Source organism: Neofelis nebulosa, chromosome 7, assembly GCF_028018385.1.
Source record: "Neofelis nebulosa isolate mNeoNeb1 chromosome 7, mNeoNeb1.pri, whole genome shotgun sequence".
In the NCBI taxonomy this organism is placed as follows: Eukaryota; Metazoa; Chordata; class Mammalia; order Carnivora; family Felidae; genus Neofelis; species Neofelis nebulosa.
In genome coordinates this window covers 6349427-6370472 of record NC_080788.1, presented here as the reverse complement: position 1 = coordinate 6370472, position 21046 = coordinate 6349427, and the positions used below count along the sequence as shown (strand labels likewise).

General features: G+C 55.0%; 1 protein-coding gene across 1 annotated transcript; it reads right to left on the bottom strand.

Annotated features, from left to right (window-relative positions):
- Positions 1 to 1089: 1089 nt before the first annotated feature.
- On the bottom strand, positions 1090 to 20043 carry ANPEP (alanyl aminopeptidase, membrane). Its single transcript, XM_058736577.1, has 21 exons — positions 19714 to 20043; positions 19147 to 19629; positions 18430 to 18572; positions 18177 to 18316; positions 17643 to 17769; positions 17397 to 17551; positions 17054 to 17167; positions 16799 to 16942; positions 16577 to 16642; positions 16359 to 16424; positions 14766 to 14941; positions 14423 to 14502; positions 13049 to 13182; positions 12866 to 12921; positions 11801 to 11948; positions 7789 to 7880; positions 7200 to 7310; positions 6915 to 7082; positions 5995 to 6135; positions 5454 to 5535; positions 1090 to 1700 (listed from the first exon to the last, which is right to left on the bottom strand). The coding sequence occupies exons 1-21, from the start codon at positions 19839 to 19841 to the stop codon at positions 1551 to 1553; spliced, it is 2904 nt and encodes a 967-aa protein (XP_058592560.1). The 5' UTR covers positions 19842 to 20043; the 3' UTR covers positions 1090 to 1550.
- Positions 20044 to 21046: the final 1003 nt, after the last annotated feature.

Genomic DNA, 21046 nt, shown 5'->3' with positions numbered 1-21046 from the left:
GGAAGAGGGCAGGCCAGGAGACGGGGCTAAGGATAACGATACCCAAATCTCCTCCTGTGTCAGGCAGTGCCCCACATACGTGAATCTCCTTAGATGCACACCCCGACCCTGGGATCCACTGCCTTTAGGTGTAGGTGTGAAAACTGGAGCCCGAGCTGTGATCTGAAACCAGGCCCCCTGGTCTCCCAGACTCCAGCCCCAGTGGCTCACTTGGAGGAAACCCCCAAAGAGCCCTGTGGTCTATTACCTTCCTCTTTCTTTCCACCAGACTGTGATGCTCCGCTGGGTCCTGTGGGGCTGGGGCTGAGGCTGAGATGAGCTTCCCAAAACCTGGCTCCATTTGCTAAGAAACTTCCACCAAGGCCAATGTGAGCCGTGGAGCCGCGTGGGTCCCAGACTCCTCAGAATAGGCTCTGACCTCGGGCTGCCCCAGGTGATCCGGAGGGGCGCCTGTCTTTTTCCGCACGCTGCTTTTGAAAACAACCACCTTACGAATTGAGATCACCTTCCACCATGAATCCTGGAGAAGGGGCGGGACATGCCCTTGACCAGTGGGTGGTCAGACCAGGCCTGGGTCCCAGGGCTTGCCGTCCTCACTGCAAGCCCCCTTCACTGTCCCAGGTGTCCCCGGGATGCTGGCTGCATGCAAGAAGAGAAGCCCAGTCAGCATCCTGCTCCCTTAACCTCGCGGTAGGGCAGGTGCGGATCATAGTGTCTGGAACTACGGAAACTTCTGCTTTCTGAAAAAGACTCCCTCCACTGTCAGGACCTGCTCTGCGCCTGGCACCAAGCCCCAGCTCCCTCCACTCCATCATGAGAACCGCTGGGTCTGCTAGCATCCACCTCCTCATGGTTTCCAGCACCCGGCATCTCCTGCCTGCCACGGGAATTCGGATGAAATGAACACCGCAGGCCGACCCCACAGGACACCCAGGTGTTCTGTAGGAAGGGCCAGCAGGCTGGGCACTTCTCCCCTCCTGTGCTCCGTTGGGGTCCCCTACACCCCGGGGTCCCTCCGTCCCTCCCAGGCTTCCCGGCTCTTGTGCAAACCTACTCACTCCCACTCTAGTGTAGTAACGAGTCTAGGCATTGATCTAGAAATCCTTTATTTACATTTTCTCTTAGAAAAAAAATATATAGATCTGGTGCCCTGTTGATTCCTCAGGTTCAGGAAATTTATGGGAAGGTGAGAGAGGGCACAGGGCCGCCCCCTAAGGCCATCCATCGTCCATCAAGGGCTTCTGCTCATCTGACCCCAGCGCTGGGCTTCCCTGAGATCAGCCCCAGGGCCCTGGGTGACAGACACCATGCCAGGCCTGGGGTGGAGTTGGCAGGAGGGGCAGGGACTGAGAGGTGTTGGGGCAGTCTGGCCATCAGGAACTGGATTGGCCCCATGGGCAGAGTGGAGAAAACATGGGCCAGAGACTTTGTCCTGGGGTGAGGACACCATTGCCTCAGGCTCCAGGGAGGGGTCCTGCCGTGGGCCACTGGGACAGACACATAATAGGCATCTCACATGGGGGCCAGGTGACTGCAAGGACCAAGGACCATTAGCTGTTTTCTGTGAACCACCTGAGCACCACATCCTTGTTTTCCTTCACCCACTTGATGTTGGCTTTGGTCTTCTCCAGGGCTTGCTCCAGAGCTCGGGTGGCTGAGCCGAAGCCTGTGTCCATGTTGTTCTTCTTGAACTGCTCCAGCTGCCAGGGAAATGAAGATTCTCAGCCTCAGGCTGGGTCTCTCACACAGCCTTGAGGGGAGGGCGGCCTAGTCCTCTGTCCTCCCTGTCCACATTAGGGCCCTTGCAAATGGAGAAGCCACAGCCTGTTCTCCAGGAGAGAAAGGGCTGGCCCTTCTCTGTCCCTGGGATAAAGTCCTTATCTAGGGCAGAGGTGAAAATAAGCACAGCCTCGGGGCTCCTGGGTGGCTCAGTCAGTTAAGCCCCCGACTTTGGCTCAGGTCATGATTTCATGGTCCATGAGTTCGAGCCCCACAGCGGACTCTGGGCTGACAGCTCAGAGCCTGGAGCCTGCTTCAGATTCGGGGTCTCCCTTTCTCTCTGCCCCTCTCCCACTCATGCTCTGTCTCTCTCTGTCTCTCAAAAAGTGAATAAACATTAAAAAAAATTTAAATAATAATAAAATAAATAATAAAATAATAAATAAATAAATAAGTCACAGATTAAAAGATATATTAGTACAGGAGGTTGTAGCCGGGGCAATTAGGCAAGAAAATGAAATAAAAGGCACCCAGAAAGGAAGAGGTACAACTATCTCTATAAGCAGATGACATGATTTTTGTATTCAGAAAATCCTAAGGAATCTACCAAAAACAAAAAAAAAAACCCAAAAAACTATTAAAACTAACAAATTCTGCAAGGTTTCAGATGAGCAACATACAAGATCATACTACATTTCTACACACTAGCAATGAGACATACGAAAATGAAATTAAAACAGTCCCATTTACAATAGCATTAAGAAGAATAAAAGACTGAGGAATAAATTTGACAAAAGACATACAAGACTGGTAATGCTGAAAACTACAAAACACTGTTGGAAGAAATTAAGAAGGACTGAATAAAAGGAAACAATACCCAAATCGACCCAAATCTGTGTTAATGGAGTGGAAGATTTAATATTATTAACATGGCAACGGTTCCTAAATTGATCTACAGATTCAACGCAATCCACATCAAAATTCCAACTGCCTTTTTTTGCAGAAATGGACAAGCTGATCCTAAAATTCATAAGGAAATTCAAGGGACTCAGAATAGCCAAACACTCTTGAACAAAGCTGGAGGGCTGACATTCCTAAACTCACTACAAAGCTACAGTAATCAAGACAGTGTGGTATTGGCTGAAGGACAGACAGATCAATGAAATACAATTAAGAGTCCAGAAATAAGCCCTCGCATTTACAGTCAATTGATTTTCAACAAGAGTGCCAAGACCATTCAGCGGGGGAAAGAATAGTCTGCTCAACAAATAGTAGTGAGACAATCGGATAGCCACAGGCAAAGGAATGAAGTTGGACCCCCACCTCACACCATATACAAAAATTCAGCCAAAATTGATCAAAGTCCTAAATGTAAGAGCTCAAATAGTAAGACTTTTAGTAAAAAGCATGTATAAATCTTCATGACCTTGGATTAAGCGATCGTTTCTTAGATATGCCTGAACACAAGCCATAAAAGAAAAATTAGAAAGCTGGACTTCATCAAAATAAAAAAAAAATGTTAATGTATGGAAAGACACTATTGAGAAAGTAAAAAGGCAATCCACAGAATGGAAGAAAACATTTGCAGATCAGGTATCTAATAAGGGTCTAGTATCCAGAATATATAAAGAACTCTTACAACTCAAAAATGAAGAGACAAATATCCCAATTAAAAAATTGGGCAAAGGTTTTGAACAGACATTTCTCCAAAGAAGACATATGAATGGCCAATAAGCACATGAAAAGATGTGCAACATCATTAGTCATTAGAGAAATGCAATTCATACTATCTCACATCCACAGAATGGCTATAATTTAAAAGGAAGGAAGGAAGGAAGGAAGGAAGGAAGGAAGGAAGGAAGAAAGGAAGGAAGGAAGGAGGGAGGGAAGGAGGGAAGGAGGGAAGGAAGGAAGCAGAGGGAGGGAGGGAGGGAGGGAGGAATGAAGGAACAAAGGAATGAAGGAAGAAAAGAAACGTAAGTGTCCAAAGACATAGAGCCAGACATAGAGCCGTGGAAAGTACATTGGTGCAATTACTTTGGAAAACATTTTGGCAATTTCTCAAAGAGTTAAACATAAAGTTACCAAATGATCCATCAATTCCCCTCCCAGGTGTATACCCAAAAGAACCAAACACATATGTTCACTCAAAACTTTGTACATGAACATTCATAACAGCGTTATTCATAATAGTCAAAAAGTGGAAACAATCCACTGTCGATCGACTGATCAATGGATAAACAGATGTGTTATATCCATACAATGGAATATTATTCAGCCATAAAAAGGAGTGGTACCCTACCACATGGATGAAACTTCCACAAAAGGCCTCATATTATATGATTCCATTTCATGAAATATCCAGAATATGCACATCCATAGAGACGGAAAGTAGATTAGTGGTTGCCAGGGGCTGACAACAGAGGACTGGGGAACGACTGCCACGGTTTCTTTTCGGGGGTAATGAGAATGTTCTGGAAGTAGATGGTGGTTATGGTTCTACAAGCTTGTAAATACCCTGAAAGCCACTTAACATGGCGAGTTTTATAGTACATTAATTATATCTCAATTAAAAAAATAGATAATATCAACCTAATACAATGAGTTAACTTTAGCTTCTGATTCAAACATGCATATCACTGCAAAATGAGTTTTAAAAGAAACAACCTAGAAGGTTTAAAATGGGCCAGATAGAGGGACACATGGGTGGCTCAGTCGGCTGAACATCCAACTTCAGCCTCACGGTTCGTGAGTTCAAGCCCCACCTCGGGCTCTCTGCTGTCAGCACAGGGCCCTCTGCAGATCCTCTGTCTCCCCCTCTCTCTGCCCCTCCCTGCTCTCTCTCTCCCTCAAAAATAAAAACAAAACAAACAAACAAAAATGGGCCAGGCAGAATATGACACGTAAAGAATTGTTCCTTTTCGGGGCGCCTGGGTGGCGCAGTCGGTTAAGCGTCCGACTTCAGCCAGGTCACGATCTCACGGCCCGTGAGTTCAAGCCCCGCGTCAGGCCCTGGGCTGATGGCTCGGAGCCTGGAGCCTGTTTCCGATTCTGTGTCTCCCTCTCTCTCTGCCCCTCCCCCGTTCATGCTCTGTCTCTCTCTGTCCCAAAAATAAATAAAAAGCGTTGAAAAAAAAAAAAAAAAAAGAACCAAGAATTGTTCCTTTTCTTGGGTTTGCTAATAACATTGAGATTATCTTTTAAAAATTCCTTTAAATAGGACTAAATCAAAGACAGGTGAACTGTATGATATTAGTGATCCCTGCTTGAAAATTCTCCACCCCCAAAATAGAACCGGCAAAACGCTGATAACTGTTCAATCTGGGTAATGGGTAGGTACGTGGAGGTTCATTTATATTATTGTCTTTACTTTTTGCCTATATGAAAGTTCCAAGATGAAGTTTTCTGATTGAATCGTCACCATTTAAAAAGCCTGGAAACTGGGTTCTACTCCTGAACCAATACTACACCGTGTGTTCACTAACTACATATTTATTTAATAGTTAAATAAATAATAAATATTTATTTAATATAGAAAGAAATTAATTTAAAAAAAAAAACAAAATAAATAAATAAAAAGCCTGAATACCCAGCTTCCCCTGCAGGTGAGGAAGGCCTGGCATCGTGGAGCCCGGGCTCTCCTTGACCACACCCAGGGGGCGCCGGCTGAATGGTGGTCTGTTTAGACTCGCGATGGACCTCTGGATGCCGCCCCAGGGTCCCGGGCTTCTTACCTGCTGCAGCTCGAACTCAGTGGAGAATCGTCGGGTCACTGCCTGGATGAGGTTGGAGAAGGAGAAGGAACCAGTGCCATAGCTGTGGGGACAGGAGACAGAAGACACCGTGAGGGGCGGAAGAAGCAATGCTCCGTGACTGCCAGGTGCCATTATACCCTCACGTCTGCTCTGCGACTGTCCCCGTCTTGGAGGTGAGATGAAATGACACGCCCAGGGTGATACCCCGAGGGACACGACCGCAGGTTTGATCTCAGTATCCTCGCTCCCCTGTCTCCAGAGAAACAGACTTGCTTTGCCCCAAGTGGGAGAAAGGACAGCCCGTACCCTGCCTTGTCTTTCCATGTTGGCCCTTCCCGCCCTCCCCCGCGCCTGACCGCAAGCTGGGTTAGTTTTTCAGCACTCCTAGGCGGTGTCCACAGCCCCCCACCACGCTCCAGCCCTGCGGTGTCCCATGCACACAGACACACGGGCCCTTCCCTCCGGCCCCGGACACCCAGCCTTGACGGGCACTTCTCCCAGCAGGCTCCCCCAGACTCACTCCTGAAAGAGTTTCTTCCAGTTGCTCTGGACAAAGTCCCAGGCCAGGGTTTGCCCGATGACGTTGCTGGAGATGCTGCTGAGAGTGCTGGTGACATCTTGTTTCCGGATGAGGTTAGGGTCCAGGGTATAACTCAGGAACCTGTGAGGGAAGGATGCTGGGTTAGTGACCACCTCCAAGGGCTGTAGTCAGATGATACGAGACAGAGAACCCAGGAAGGCAAAGGATCCCCTCCCCCGCCCCCGCCCCCTCTCCGACATCCTCCTAATGTCCCCTCAGTCTACTGAGCGTTGAGGACCTCTTCGTCCTACCTCCCTCTCACAGGTGGGACACTGAGTCTCCCAGGCAGGGTCACTGGCCCTGCCTGACACGGACCTGGTGCCCGATGGATATGTGATGACTGATGATGGATGAATGAAGACAGGAAGGAGTACCAGAGCCGGGAGCCCTGTCCCAGGCACGGCAGCCACCTTTGTCTTTGACACTGAGGGAGGCTCTTCTTTACTGGGGTCCGGGAGATGACATACAGGTGGCCGGCGGGAGCCAGGAGCTTGGGGCGGGCCCCGCCGGACGTCCAAAAGGACCCAGGCCCAGCTGCAACAGAGCCCTTGGCAGAGAGGAAAACTGAGCTTCTGTCAACTACCGTCCAAGAAGCCAAAGCGGTTAAAAGTGTGGGACAGAGACCCAGACGTGGGTTCAGATCTTGGCTCCACCACTTACTAAAGCTTCTGGACTTTGGGCAAGTTGTTTTCGCTTCTCTGAGCCCCAGTGTCCTCCTCTGCGACATGGGGGCCCCACCGCCCCACCGCACAGGTTTGTGAGGATGCCGTGAATGAGAGGCCCAGCTGGTTCTTGCTCTCCCACGTGGGGTCCCCCGTCGGGAGGGAAACTCACGTGGCCCCGTTGGGCCCAGTCCTCACCTGTTCAGGATCCAGACCTGGTTGCTGCAGGCCAGGGCTCCGCGGAGTTTGTCAGCCTCGTTCACCAGTTCAGCCTTTAGGAACTGCCCCCACACGAAGTTCCACTCCTCCTCGCCGCCCTGGGCGATGGCATTGCAGTACACGGTGGACCGCAGGTTGGGGTGGATCCTGGCGAGGGGTGAGAGGGTCAGGGCAGGGAAGCGGGGGGACGAGGGTCTGACGAGGACACGGCTGTGGGCTCTAGGGACGGATGAAGGTCAGGGGAGGAGCGGGGGATACACTCACGGGTTGTTTTGGGGGTTCTTCCTCCACTGGGCGAAAAGAGTCGCGGCCAGCTTCTCACACTTAGGAACCCCGTAGGAGCAGGCGGTGCTGACGGCGTTAATCTCGCTGTACCTGCCCCACGGGTGACACTCCGTCAGCATGCCCATGGGCCGCCCGGCCCAGACTTGGGCAGAGACACCCCCCTGCCGACACACAGCTCCGGGAAGGATGGCGGGGCCCGGGCTCTGCCTGAGGCTGCTCACTGGATCCCCTAAGTGGCTTTGTGCCTTGGGCAGCCCAGGGACTTAGAGGAGTCAGCGCAGGCTGCAGCCCCTATCTGAACACCGAGAATCTGAATGATCAAGACCCTGAGGGGACCTCAGAGTTTCAGTTGGGTCCCTTGTACAAAGAGGTCAGATGGGCTCCCAGGCCGCACAGAACCTCAGGGCAGGCCTCCTCCTCCCGCCTGGTGGCCCCGGCCAAGAGATGGCCTCCAGAGGACACTGTGGGGCCCTGCCCTGGACTCCCCGGGTCAGGGTAGCTGGGCCGCCCATGGCCTCCAGAAATAAGGAAAGGAGAGAGGCTCTTGGCTTCTCAACGGTCCACTCACTGGTCCATGAGGGTTTGCGGGTGATCAGTCCAGTTTTTGGTGAGTCTTTCGAAATGATCGAAGAGGGGCGTGACCTGCTTCTTCAGGTAGCTCTGGGCAAAAGAAAACACGGAGAGCTTTGAAGGCAAGACTCCTGCCAGGTCTTTCTGGAGTCCCTGCAGCCTCTGACGTGGGTGTAGGTGCAGCAAGGGCTGGTGGCTACGGAGGCAGAGAGGCCGGAGGCTCAGGGCCCCGAGGGAGCCAGCAGGGCCCAAAGGGGCCCGCACGGGCCAGGTTTCAGATGACCGGCCCGAGGCTCTCCTGCCTGAAAGCCTCAGTCAGCTCCAACACTCCTTGTCTGCGTCACCAGTTTTTAATAGTGTTGGGTTCCCCCCCCACCTCCGCCCCGCCACTCCACCACCAATCCCGGTGGTGAGTGTTCCGTGTCTACTGTGAAGAGTGTGGAAAATACAGAGCAGCATGTGCAGAAAATGAAAACTGCCCAGGAGCTTCCCCAAACTGATTTTCAAATTGGTGAGTTTACCCCTTCTTTTCCCCTGTCTACCCAGCAGATCCGTCATTCTGTCTGCTGCCCTTTGCCCCCGACGCTGGAAGGTAAGTTCTGCCTCCTGTTACTAACACCCTTCACGGACTCGGGTTCAACACGGTAGTTCGTCACGGGCCCCAACCGGAATCCACGTCCAAACGTAAAAGGAATAAACCTCCGAGAGCCAAGAGAACGGAAAGGGAAAAAGAGTGGAGGAGATGCCCATGCAGTCAGGAAGCTGCAAGGTGGGGAGAGGAAGGGAGGGACGGGGCAGAGTCACAGTGCGGGCCCCGGGGGGCAGGGGTAGGGGTGGTTGGAACCGGAAGCAAGGCTTGCCCAGACAAGGCTCAGACTCAGAGGGACGGGTCTGCAGGAGACAGGGGTGAGGCGGGGGCTGAACACAGGGGGAATGGTTGAACCCCCAAGCTCCCACTTCCCTCCTTGCAGCAGGGCAACAGCCCCCCCCCCCACAGGTGAGGCTGAATCAGTGGGGCTCAGAATCGGGGGCCCCCAGACATAGCAGAAGGGTTGGCCGACTGCAGAGGTGAAAGTTTATATCCTAACTGGAGGTAACTCTAGTCGGCTTCTTTGTCCCCCGTGTCCGCCAGTCATAGAAAGTGGGCATCACCAGCCTCATTATACAACATAAAGGGTGATTCCCTGGTCTCAGGGAAACACACTCATGGATACTATGTGTGTGTGTGTGTGTGTGTGTGTGTGTATACATTTTTAGTAAATTCTATATTCAACGTGGTTCTTGAACTCACAACCCTGAGACCAAGAGTCACATGCTCAGAGGCGCCTGGGTGGCTCAGTCGGTTAAGCGTCGGACTCCTGACATTGGTTCGGGTCACGATCTCATGATTTGTGAGATCAAGCCCCACGTCGGGCTCCAAGCTCAGCATGGACTGGGATTCTGTCTGTCTGTCTGTCTGTCTCTCTCTGCCCTTCTTCCACTTACATGTGCATGTGTTCTCTCTCAAAATAAAACACTGGGGGGCCTGGGGGGCTCAGTCAGTTAAGCATCTGACTTCGGCTCAGGTCATGATCTTATGGTTTGTGAGTTCGAGCCCCGCATCGGGCTCTGTGCTGACAGCTCAGAGCTTGGAGCCTCTTCGGATTCTGTGTCTCCCTCTCTCTCTCCCTCTCTCTCTGCCTCTTACCAGCCCCCCTCCAATAAACAAACATTAAAAAAAGATGTTTTAAAAATAAACATATGATAGAAGAAACGCCCACAATCTGTAGCCAAGGGGGCTACAGGAGGAGGAGGAGAAAGACACATCGGGACTGAGAGAAGAGCCCACAAGCTTCCAGAAGGGAAAAAACAGCCACGTTCAAAGAACCAGAGATGAGCAAGCCTCTGAGCTTCTCAACAGCAGCACGAGAGGCTTGGCATCAGCGGAGCAAGGTCTGAAATTGTCTGAGGAATAGTAGCTTCCAACCTAGAAACTTCTAATCCCAGGTAAATTCTGGGTCCCGTGTGGTGACGGAATAAACACACTGTGCATGATCTACCTCCACTCTTAGGGACACTTTCTCAAAAACTCCTGGAAAAGGTGCTCCACTATGGGAGAGAAAACTCAAGGAAGAACCCACTGGTTCAGGAAACATGAGATGCCACACCGGGGGAGAGCCTCCCATTGGGGGGAGGGGTGGGGCTGAGCCGCAGTTCCAGAAGGGAGCACATGGACTGCGGGCTCCGGCAGGGAGGGATGCCTCCAGGAAAATGCAGCAAATCTAGCATATGCCCTGATGACGTTTGTCCAAGATGTATAAAAAAAAGGGAGGGGGGGACACAAACATAGTAGTCCATGTGGCTCAGCAGAGAATGATATTTAAATAACCACAATACTGGGGCGCCTGGGTGGCTCAGTCAGTTGGGCGTCTGACTCAGGTCATGATCAGGTCATGATCTTGTGGCTCGTGAATTCGAGCCCCGTCCCGGGCTCTGTGCTCACAGCTCAGAGCCTGGAGCCCGCTTTGGATTCTGTGCCTCCCTCTCTCTCTGCCCCCCTCCTGCTCACGGTCTGTCTGTCTGTCTCTCTCTCAAAAATAAACATTAAAAAAAATTTCAATAACCACAATACAGTAAATGCTGACTACTGAGTTGATCAAATATTGTGACTTAACTACATCGGGAGGATGGAGTAAATCCAACGCAGGCAGGTTAAAGAGTTAAAATCTCACTTGCCATCACACCTCTTTCAACATCATAGGAAGTGCACGAGAAAAAAAAAATTTTTAATTAAAAAATGACCTCTGGGAATGCAAGCTGGTGCAGCCACTCTGGAAAACAGTATGGAGGTTCCTCAAAAAACTAAAAATGGAACTACCCTACGACCCAGCAATTGCACTACTAGGCATTTATCCAAGGGATACAGGTGTGCTCTTTCGAAGGGACACATGCACCCCCATGTTGATAGCAGCACTATTGACAATGACCAAAGTATGGAAAGAGCCCAAATGTCCATCGATGGACGAATGGCTCAAGAAGATGTGGTATATATATACGATGGAGTATTACTCGGCAATCAAAAAGAAGGAAATCTTGCCATTTGCAACCACGTGGATGGAACTGGAGGGTATTATGCTAAGTGAAATTAGTCAGAGGAAGGCAAAAATCATATGACTTCACTCATATGAGGACTTTGAGACAAAACAGATGAACATAAGGGAAGGGAAGCAAAAATCATATAAAAACAGGGAGGGGGACAAAACAGAAGAGACTCATAAATATGGAGAACAGAGGGTTATGGGAGGGGTGGTGGGAGGGGGGATGGGCTAAATGAATGAGGGGCACTAAGGAATCTACTCCTGAAATCATTGTTGCACTAGATGCTAACTAATTTGGAAGTAAATTTTAAAAAATAAAAAATAAAACAAGTTAATAAAAAAAATGATCTCTTCAAGTTTCATCTAATGGCTGCATAATATTCCATCAATGGATATCGTAGTTTACCTAACCAATCTCCAACTGTTGGACATTTGTTTTGGGTTTTTTTTTTTTCTTTTGTAAATCACCCTGCTGAGTTTCTCTCTTATCTCCCTCATGGGAGCCTCAACAAATAAATTTATTTATTTATTTTGAGAGAAAGGGGGAAGAGAGAGAGCAGGGGAGGGGCAGAGAGAGAGGGAGGGGGAGAGAGAGAGAGAGAGAGAGAGAATCCCTAGCAACCTCTGCACTGTAAGTGCAGAGCCCAATGCAAGGCTCGAACCCAACAAACCTAAGTCGAAACCATGTTGGACGCCTAACCGCCTGAGCTGTGTCCTTTCTCGGCCCTACCCAACCTGCTCGCCTTTCCAGTACCTGTTCCCTTCACCCTACATCCCTCTTGCCACTCTGCCCACCTGCTCTCAGAAAAGGACCCGGTGTCCTGTCGGCCCGAAGGGTGCCACCGCTCCAGACAAAATTTCTAGTAACTCCCTAATGGTGCATTTCTGGCACCGGGCAAATTGGTCCTCGAACCCTGCCCTGCCCCTCTGTACCTTCATGGGGCCGTAGACCTCAGAGCGGTCGAACATGAGCTTAAAGTAGCTCAGGCTGCTCAGGGCGGCCTGCCAGGGCATGTACTCGGTCTCTTGGATCAGGAAGAGAGTGTTGTTCAGCGCCAGAGTGACAGGGACCTTTTGGGCACTGGGGATAGACACAAGGGCTCAGGTAAGCATCCCCATTAAGTCCAGTCCCCACTGAGGGGGCCCCAACCCCTTCCTGAAACCTGAGAGCCCCAAATGAGCCAGCTCCAACGTTCACTGTTCACTGTAGATGGGCCTGGGGATAGGTAGGGGTGGGGCCGGGGAGGGGGGAGGGATGGGGGACAAGGTGAGCTCAGGCCCTGTCCTCACCCACTGCCAATCACATTCCCCTGCGTATTATCCCCATTTGACAAATGGGAAACTGAGGCTCAGAGAGGCAAAGTGACTTGCCTAAGGCCACACAGCCCATAAGAGACAGAGCTGAGATGCATAAGGACAAAAAACCTCTGCTCTTTATTCTGCCCACTTCTTCTCTGATTCGCTCGGCCCCCTGTGCCTTCCTCCCTCCTCCTCCTCAGACCATCTGTGCACCTGTGGTTCATAAATGTCCGTGTCTATGGGTGACATCACCTAAGTCAAAGAGCTTAGCACCTGCTGGGAACACAGTAGGTGCTGAATAAATATTTGTTTATCCATGCTGCCTCTCTCCTGCTCTGTCCTTCCCAGACTTTTTGTAGCATCTGCCATGGCAGGCTGGCACACAGTTAATCCTCAGGAAGAGCTGGTGCTATGAAGGACACTGTGGTTTTGGAGTTGGCCAGACCTGTGTCTGGCTGTCACGGGCTACAGAGTGACCCCAGGTAAAGCACTCAATCAAACTCTTGAGTCTCGGATTCCTTATCTGGGAAAAGTGGGCTGTAATACTAGCAATCTGCAGGGGTGTGGGGGCCCAGGGAGGGGCGCAGAGAAGCACAGGGAGCCCATAGCAGTGTGCCTGGGTCTGTCGCTGTAGAACAGCACTTGCCCAAGTCACCAGGCCAGGGACAGGCTGGGCCCCAGGAGGAAGGGGGCACTCACCTCGCCAGGTTGAAGGCATCGTGGATGACTTGAGCCCGATTGATGACAGGAATGGCCTAGAAGGGGCGACAGAGCGCGTGACCTCAGGCTGCTGCTGGGGGCGGGAGAGGGGGAGGGGGGGGGAGGGAGGGGGCAGGGCCCGGGGCCTGGGGCAGGTGATGGGGGCTGGCGGCCAACACCCACCGACAGGTCTGTCTGCAGCTGAGTTTGGATCTTCTTCCAGTTTTCATTGTCATAGTTCACCAGGTAGTAGCCCGTCACGTTGAGGTTCAGCAGAACCCAGTCATTAGCTGTGGTCTTGAACAGGTCATTCTGGGCTGCGGGGAGAGATCAGAGCTAGGTGGGGCTGCTCAGAAGGACACAGGCTGACCCTTGGCCTGTCTTTCTCCAGGCCTCCCATGCAGCCTGGCACCGGCTGGCCCTCAAGCCTCAGGCGATGCCAAGGGAAGGGGGAGGAGAAGGGGCGTAGGTAGGACTGGGCTGCCAGGCCAAACTCTGCCCTCAGAGGGACCAAGTGCCATCTCTGCCCCTCGGTGCCCTTCCTGTCTCCCACAGGCTCCACGTGGCTGGGCCAGTGACAGCAGCCCGGACTTCTCCATCGGCACAGCCTCAGGACACCCAGACCGCCTCCACAGGCTGCTGCTCCTCCTCCCTCCCTCCCTCCTCCTCCCCTCTTACCCCGTCACCTAGTGGGAAGCCCAGGCAATGCCCGCCCCCCGCCAGTCAGCACCCCCAGTGCTGCCCCTCTCTGCCCTCCCTTCCAGCCTTGCTCCCGGCAGCCAGAGGGGGCCGTCCGCTTGCCACTTCCCACCTGCCCCAGCTCCTCCTGGCCGGAGGACACAGCCATTGTGTCCTGCCATCCGCAGGGACCTTGGGAAGCAGCTTTACCTTCAGGGCACACCTCTGCCCTAGCCACAGTCCTTAGTTCTCTCCTGCCTCGCACTTGCTCTTTCTTCTGCCCCCACGAGCCTGGCTAAGTCCTTTTCTTCCTCTAAGACTCAGCTCACCTCCTCCAGGAAGCCTTCCCTCACCTCTCTGTGAAGTTGAAACTTCCTTATTCCTGGCTCCCTGCCCCATGCCCCAGCAGCCTGTACGTGCCTCTGTTAAGGCATCCAACACAGCTCTAGAAAGTTTTAGCTGCTTATCTTCCTTCCTTCTCTTCAGCTGCAGTTTTGGCGTTGGCAGAGGATGAATTGCCTTGACCGGATTCCCCAGTACCTGGTGGAGTAGGGCTGTTTATACTTTGTGCCAGGCACTGTCTTAAACATCTCATGTGAGTTCCCTTCTTTAGTCCCCACACAACTCAACCGGGCCGCTATTGTTCTTAGCCCCATTTTATAAATGAGGAAATGGGAGACCAGAGAGGAATGGCAACCTGCCCGGGGCCACACAGCTGGGCGGCCGCACAGTAGAGCTTAGAACCAGAGAAGTGGGCACCATTTGTTGAATGAGACCATGAAGGAGGTCACTGAGGCCTGCCGGAACCCCCAGGACGTGGGCCAGGAGCTGGGGGTGTGGGGGAGGGGACGGCTGTCCACAAGGGCGGGGCTGGATTACCTTTTTCGACGCCCCGCAGCCAGTAGTGCTCCTGCGGTCTGCCGCTTCTGACAGAAGAGATGGGAACGATCCACAGGTAGCTGCAACAAGAGACCCAGACGCCAGGTGATGACAGCCGGCCGCTCTCGGTCACTGCCAGCAAAGAGCAGCCCCGCCCAGCCTCCCAGTCTCTGCCCGGCTCCGTCTGGGCACTGAGCACGCCCCTCCCCCACCCCCCCATCCCGGGCCAGGTGCTGGGGCTGGGACCACGGCAGGTCAGGACCCACCACGGTCAAGGGACACCACAGCACCTGTCCTTCAGAGCCCTCACGGGACGCCCGCCTCAGTGCCCCCTGCTGCTCACTTGAACTGTGAGGGGCGGGTGACCACGGACTGGGGGTCAAGGAGGAAGTGCTGCTGGGAGATGGTGCCTGTCTGGGTGTCCACGGTGATGACGGGGAAGCCCATCTGCAGGATCCAGCGGTCCATGATGGCACTCACGGTGTCGGGCAGCTTGATGGTCGGCTGTTTGTCTACAACCTGGAGCACAGCGAGACGGTGCCCGGCCGTCAGTGGCCCGCCCAGGGCAGCCTCGGAAGACCCACCTTGCAGGGAGGCAGGGCCAGCGGAGGAGCCCGGGGTGGGGGTGGGGGTGGGGGTGGGGGTGGGGGCGGGCAGGAGCCTGGGTCCCAGCTCAGCTCGAACCTCAGAGGATGGGAGGGGAGGGGAGAAGGAGAGGAGGGAAAACATAGTCCGAGGCACGAGCGGGTGCAGAGACAGGGAGCAGGAGTGGGTGGTCTGGGGACGGGCTTAGGGCGGTCGCTACTGTCTTCTTGGGTCTTTCTTCATCTTTTTCCATGCACGTGCACTGCTTTAGTAATAACGGCAAAAAGCCAACAACATCTGTTAATGACGGAGAAAATTAAGACGGGAAAGAGGATAAAGAACACCAGAAGGGCACAGGCTGAACAGGGAGGGGAGCTGGGGGCTGCTGCAGAGAGAGGGGAGGCTCAGCACAGAGGGAGTACCCTGGAGGCAGGGGTAGAGCAGGCGTGGAGGAGGGCTCGGCTTTGGAGGAGAGGAAGGAGCGGGAAACTGAGGCAGGCGAGGAAGACGGTGGATGTGGAGGGGAGGGACCGAGGCAGTGTGGAGCCCCCTGTGGAGTCGGCAGGTTGTGGGAGGTCGGGGCGGGGAAGGGGTGCGGGGGAGGGGGACGGACCAGAAGAAAGAATTTGGGCCGAGACCAGCATGGAGGGCCCTGGAGCCCGGCTGTGACTCTGAGACAAGGCCCTGGGTCTCCCCTCCCTGGTGGATCCAGGCTCGGGATTCTGGAGGGGTCAGTGGGGCTGAGGAGGGGCCGAGAAGGAGCCCTAAGAGAAGGGAAGCTCTGGGGGAAGATGGGGAGTGTGCGGACTCCAGCCGTACTAGAGGCAGGGGGGCCGGGGGAGGGGGCGGGGAGAGGGGCAGTCCGAGGGTCTGCACTGCAGGCAAGGGCTGCTTGGGGTCTGAGTGCACAGGAACGCAAGGCAGGGCTGGGTGGGAGGGTCAAAGTTCGTGCGGGGGGTGCTGGTGTGTGCAAATTCATGCCTGGGAGGGGCCGGTCAGGGCACAGGGCAGCCAGGAGTGCTGAGTAGATAGAAAGACTCGCTCCAAAGTTCCAGGCAGAGGAGGGCTGGTTTCCTCACCTCTAAGACCTGGGGGGGCTCCTCGGCTCCCATCACGGAGCTCACTACGGGCTGAGGCAAGCTGCCCATGGTCTTGACCCATGGTCTCACGCCTCCTGCAGGGAGCCATCATGGCCCCCACTTTACAGATGAGCAACAAGGCTTCAAATGACCCCCCTGGGCTGGTGAGCAGTGGAGCTGGACACATTCTAGTACACGTGTGCCGCCCCTAGGGACTTAGGGCACCGCAGGACCCCGACACGATGGCTGCAGGGGCCTTGACTGTCACTGACCTGCTGCAGGTGCTCCCACAGGTTCAGGTAGATGGTGTTCCCGTATTTATAGGTATGGAGGTAGGACTGTGGAAAGACAGGTCGCAGTGAGGGCAAAGCTGGTGCTCCCCAGCCTCCACCACTGAGTGTCTGTGGCGACGCACCTCGGGGGCTGGAGGAAACCGCCCCCCTCCCCCCCCCCCCCCCCCCCCGCCTCCATGGCTGCCGAGGGGACTCACCGCTATGCCCATCTTGAACAGGTCCTCAGTCAGGAAGTTGGAGAGCATCCTGAGGACAGAGGCTCCCTGGGGAAGGAGAGGGGGTTCAGAAGGCTGTGCGGAGCCAGCCGGACCCTGGGCCCCCACTGGACAAGGGCAGATGCTCCCAGTGCCCTAGCTGTGTCCCCGCCCCTTCCACACGCCCCCCCCCCCCCCAAAAAAAAAAACACACTGTCTCAGTACCTTGCTGTAGGAGATGGAGTCAAACACCTCGCTGATCTGGGCCGGCGTGTTGATCTCCGAGGCAGGAGTTGACAGCGGGTGGGAGGAGGCCAGGGCGTCCACAGCCATCACATGGTACACGTCGTTCAGCACCATGAGGTCTTTCTGCAAAGCCCCGCTGGGCGTCAGGAGACCGGCCCGACATGGGATGACCCGGGTCTTCCCCTCCCCCAGGCCCTCGTCCCCAGACCTCGGGGCCCAGGGCAGCCGGCTCACCAAATTCCATGTGGGCTCTGCAAAGTCAGCACCTAGGTACTCCACGTAGGAGGCGAAGCCCTCGTTCAGCCATAGGTCATTCCACCACTCCAAGGTCACCAGGTTCCCAAACCACTGTCGGGGCGGGGGGGGGAGATCAGCCCGGCTGGCCACGCTGGCCTTGTGCTCACGGTCACCGGGTGTCCCCCACGTGCCAGGCACCGGTTCGGGACTCCACCAACCTCGCTGTGACTCCCCTCTGCCATCCTGTCGGGTAGGACCCTCCTCCCTTCGCAGGTGCCCAGGGCAGAGCGGGGACTTGGGCCATGTCCTTTCCCTACCCTCCCTGGGAAGCAGGGGCTACCTGGTGGGCCAGCTCATGAGCAATCACGGTGACCACCCGCTCCTGGTTGCCGCTGGAGGAGGACTGCCTGTCATACAGCAGCGCACTCTCCCGGTAGGTCACCAGCCCCCAGTTCTCCATGGCGCCAGCGTTGAAGTCAGGCAAGGCAATCTGGTCTGGGGGTGGCATGGGCCAAAGCCATTGTCAGGACGGCCTCTGGGTGGGGAACCCTACCCGCCGCCCCCACCACAACGCCCCCTCACTCACCCGATTTGTTGAGCGGGTAGGGCGTGTCGTAATGTTGGGAAAAGAAGTCCAGAATGGGGCCTGTCACCTTCAGGGCATAATCGCCATGGCCCTGGTTGATCGCACTGGGCCGGGCCCAGATCCGGATCTGCAAAGAGGGTGGAGGTAGGTCAGAGGCCCCCCTCGGCTCCTGGTGCAGATGGGCCAAGCCGTGGGGATCCCAGGCTAGTAAGGGGGATGACTAGGTTAAAATGAGGGGCTGGGGGGTCTTTGGGGGGCTTTGAGCCTTAGGGAGGAGCTCTGGGAATAATAATAGCCACGGCCATCATTCGTTTGGCATCCATGCGCTGGGAACTCCCTTCATGAGGACAGACCCATTTTTCAGATGCAGAGACCGAGGGTCAGAGAACTTAAGACACTTGCCCAAGATCACGCAGAGCTGGGGTTTAAACACCGGCCTAACAACTCAGGAGCTGAGATGGGAATTAATAAAAGAGGAATATCCGTCAGGCCAGAACCAATCCCGGGGAAGGGCCGACAGGCCCAGCTTCTTACCAGGACGCCACTGGGAGCTCTTGTCTCCACATATGAGAACTCACTAACGATGTAGGCCAGCAGGTAAGTAGACATTATGGGTGTGGTTTCGAACTCGGTGACTTTCCAGGTGCGATCTCCATCAAACGGGACGCTGGGGCCTGGGCATGGACCGTTCAGGCATGTGGAGACGCCTCCTCTCCCCCGCCCTGCATCCCAACCCTGGGCTGCCTTCTTCCCAAGGCTGTGTGGCCCCTGGGACAGACCCGCTCACCTCTGGGCAGCATGTTGGACAGGGCCACCAAGTTGTTGGGGTGGATGATGGTGATGTTAAACGTGGCCTTCATGGCGGGCTCGTCAAAGCACGGGAAGGATTTCCGGGCCTCTGTAGCCTGCATGTGTGTCGTGGCCAGCACCCTGCCCAGACCGGGGTATTAGAGGGTGTGCTGGCAGAATGCCTGCACCCCGTGAGGGTGGGCAGGGCGGGGGCTTCAGGGCGCCGCTGGGCATGCGGGAGAAGGGCATGTCGCTGGGCATGAAAGCCCGGTCCGGCTCATCCCTGCCCTCCCCGCCTCCCCCAAACAGCCTCTGGGCCCCGACAGGCCAGCTCCTATGGGAGCGCAGAACTCCTTCAGGAGTCGGGGTCAAAGTCCCGGCAGGATCCGTGCCCGAGTTAACTAGGAGGCTTTGGGCAAGTTTCTCTCTTCTGAGCCCCAGTTCTCCTATCTGTCCGAGGGGTTCTTTCGCCACTTGCCCCCGACTCCCTCGTGGGGGGGGGGGGTGGAAGCTCCCCAGGAAGGAGTCCCAGGAAGTCCCCAGGAAGGCTCCCCAGGGGCCCCCCACCCCCGGCCCCCGCGGATGGAGTCATGGCCAGCCGAAGGCTCCAGGCGGTTCCAAGGCCCGCAACCCAAAACCTTCCTCGGCCCCCGGGACCCGGCTCTGCCTCAGCCTCTAGGACCTGCCCCACTGAGCAGACGCAGACGCAACTTACTTTTTGACGCCGTTCTCCATGTACTCGCTGCGGTAGAAGCCCGCCAGGTCGTCGGCCAGCTCCCCCTGGAACTCACTCTTCATCTCGTACTGTCTGCCGGCCACCAGCGGCTCCTGGAGGTGCACGACCAGGTACTCGGTGAGCTCCACGAGCTCCGTCCTGACGATGACAGGTTGCGGCTGGAAGCCCCCCACGCCCGACAAGGACACCATGTGCCCCTGGTGGTTGGTGTAGTTGAGCCTCTTGCTGTGGATGATGACAACGCTGGTGGACTCATTGCACGTGAAGCGAACGATGCTTGTGCCCGTGAAGACGTACAGGCCCTTATCGTTGGGGGTGAGGTAGGGCCTCAGCGTCACGTTGTAGGAGTCGGGAATCAGCGTCTTGGGTAGACGGTAGACGTTCCATGGCTTGCTTTGGTCTAAGGTGGTAGCCACGGTGGTGGTAGGGCCCGTGGGGGCCGCCGTGGAGGCCGCCGTGGAGGCCTCCGTGGAGGCCGCCGTGGAGGCCACCGTGGAGGCCGCCGTGGAGGCCGCCGTGGAGGCCGCCGTGGAGGCCGCCGTGGAGCTCTCGGTGCTCCTGTTCTTCTCCTGGGAGTACACCACGGACAGAGCGATGATGGTGCACACGGCCGCCACGCCCAGGAGGATGGCCAGGATGCCCACAGGCTTGGAAATGTAGAAGCCCTTGGCCATGATGAGGGCAGGGGGGCAGCTGGGGGAGGTTCAGGACGGCGAGGAGCAGGCGCAGCGTCTGGCCAGACTTATATCCCTGAGGGGCAGGGGGAGGAGCCCCACAGCCCACAGATTGGGCAAAAATTAACCAGGGCTCAGGCAGGCAAAGGTCAGTGGGCTGGCCAGGGGCGCCCTGTGCTCGGGCCCTGGAGAGGCTGAGATCCAGGAACAGTGTGCTGGGGGTGCCTGGTGGGGAGCAAACAGTGTCCGGTTACAGGCTGCAGGAAGGAGGGCTGACGGGCAGGCAGCGGGTAGAGGGAGCGGCAGGGCCGGGTGGCATCGATCGGCCTGTGCCCCGGGACAGCGGGGACAGAGGAGGAGGACCGAGGTTGGAGTCTGCGAAGGACTTCCCAGGAGCAAGGAGGAGGGGATACAAGGGAGGAGAGGATCGGTTTCTGGCTTGGGTCAAGAGTGCCTTGGGTCACCCCTGTGGCTGGATCCTGGCAGGGTGCCCGGGGCTCGTCGGCGACAGGGGCCCCAGCCCTCCCTCGATTCTTCCAGAGCGGGGAGTCCTTCCAGGTTCCCCTCTCACCCCTTCCTGCCCAAAACTTCTATCTCAGCTATCGGCATACTGAGGGGAAAGAAAGATGTTTTGCCATGTTTTTTTTTGTTGTTGTTGTTGGTTTTAAAATTTATATTTATTTTTGAGAGAGAGGGAGAGAGAGAGAGAGTGTGTGTGAACAGGGGAGGAGCAGAGAGGAGGGGAGACAGAGAATCCAAAGCAGGCTCCATGCTGTCCGCACAGATGAACCGTGAGATCATGACCTGAGCCCAAGTTGACACTTAACTGACTGAACCATCCAGGCGCCCCTATTTTGTTTTGTTTTGTTTTTAAAGAAAGGAGGCTGGGGGCGCCTGGGTGGCTCAGTCAATTAAGCATCTGACTCCTGATTTTGGCTCAGGCCATGATCTCACGGTTCGTGAGTTCAAGCCCCGAAGCAGGCTCTGTGCTGACAGTTCGGAGCCTGTTTGGGATTCTCTCTCTCTCCCTCTTTCTCTGCCCCACCCCCACCCTTGTCAAAATAAATAAATGAATAAACTTTTTAAAAAAGAGAGAGAGAGAGAGTAGAGGCTGGTGGAGACTTAACCTCTTCCCTGCTGTGACCTTGGGCAGGTAACTTTCCCTTTCTGAGATCTCTCTCTTCATAAATAGATAATAGCATTCA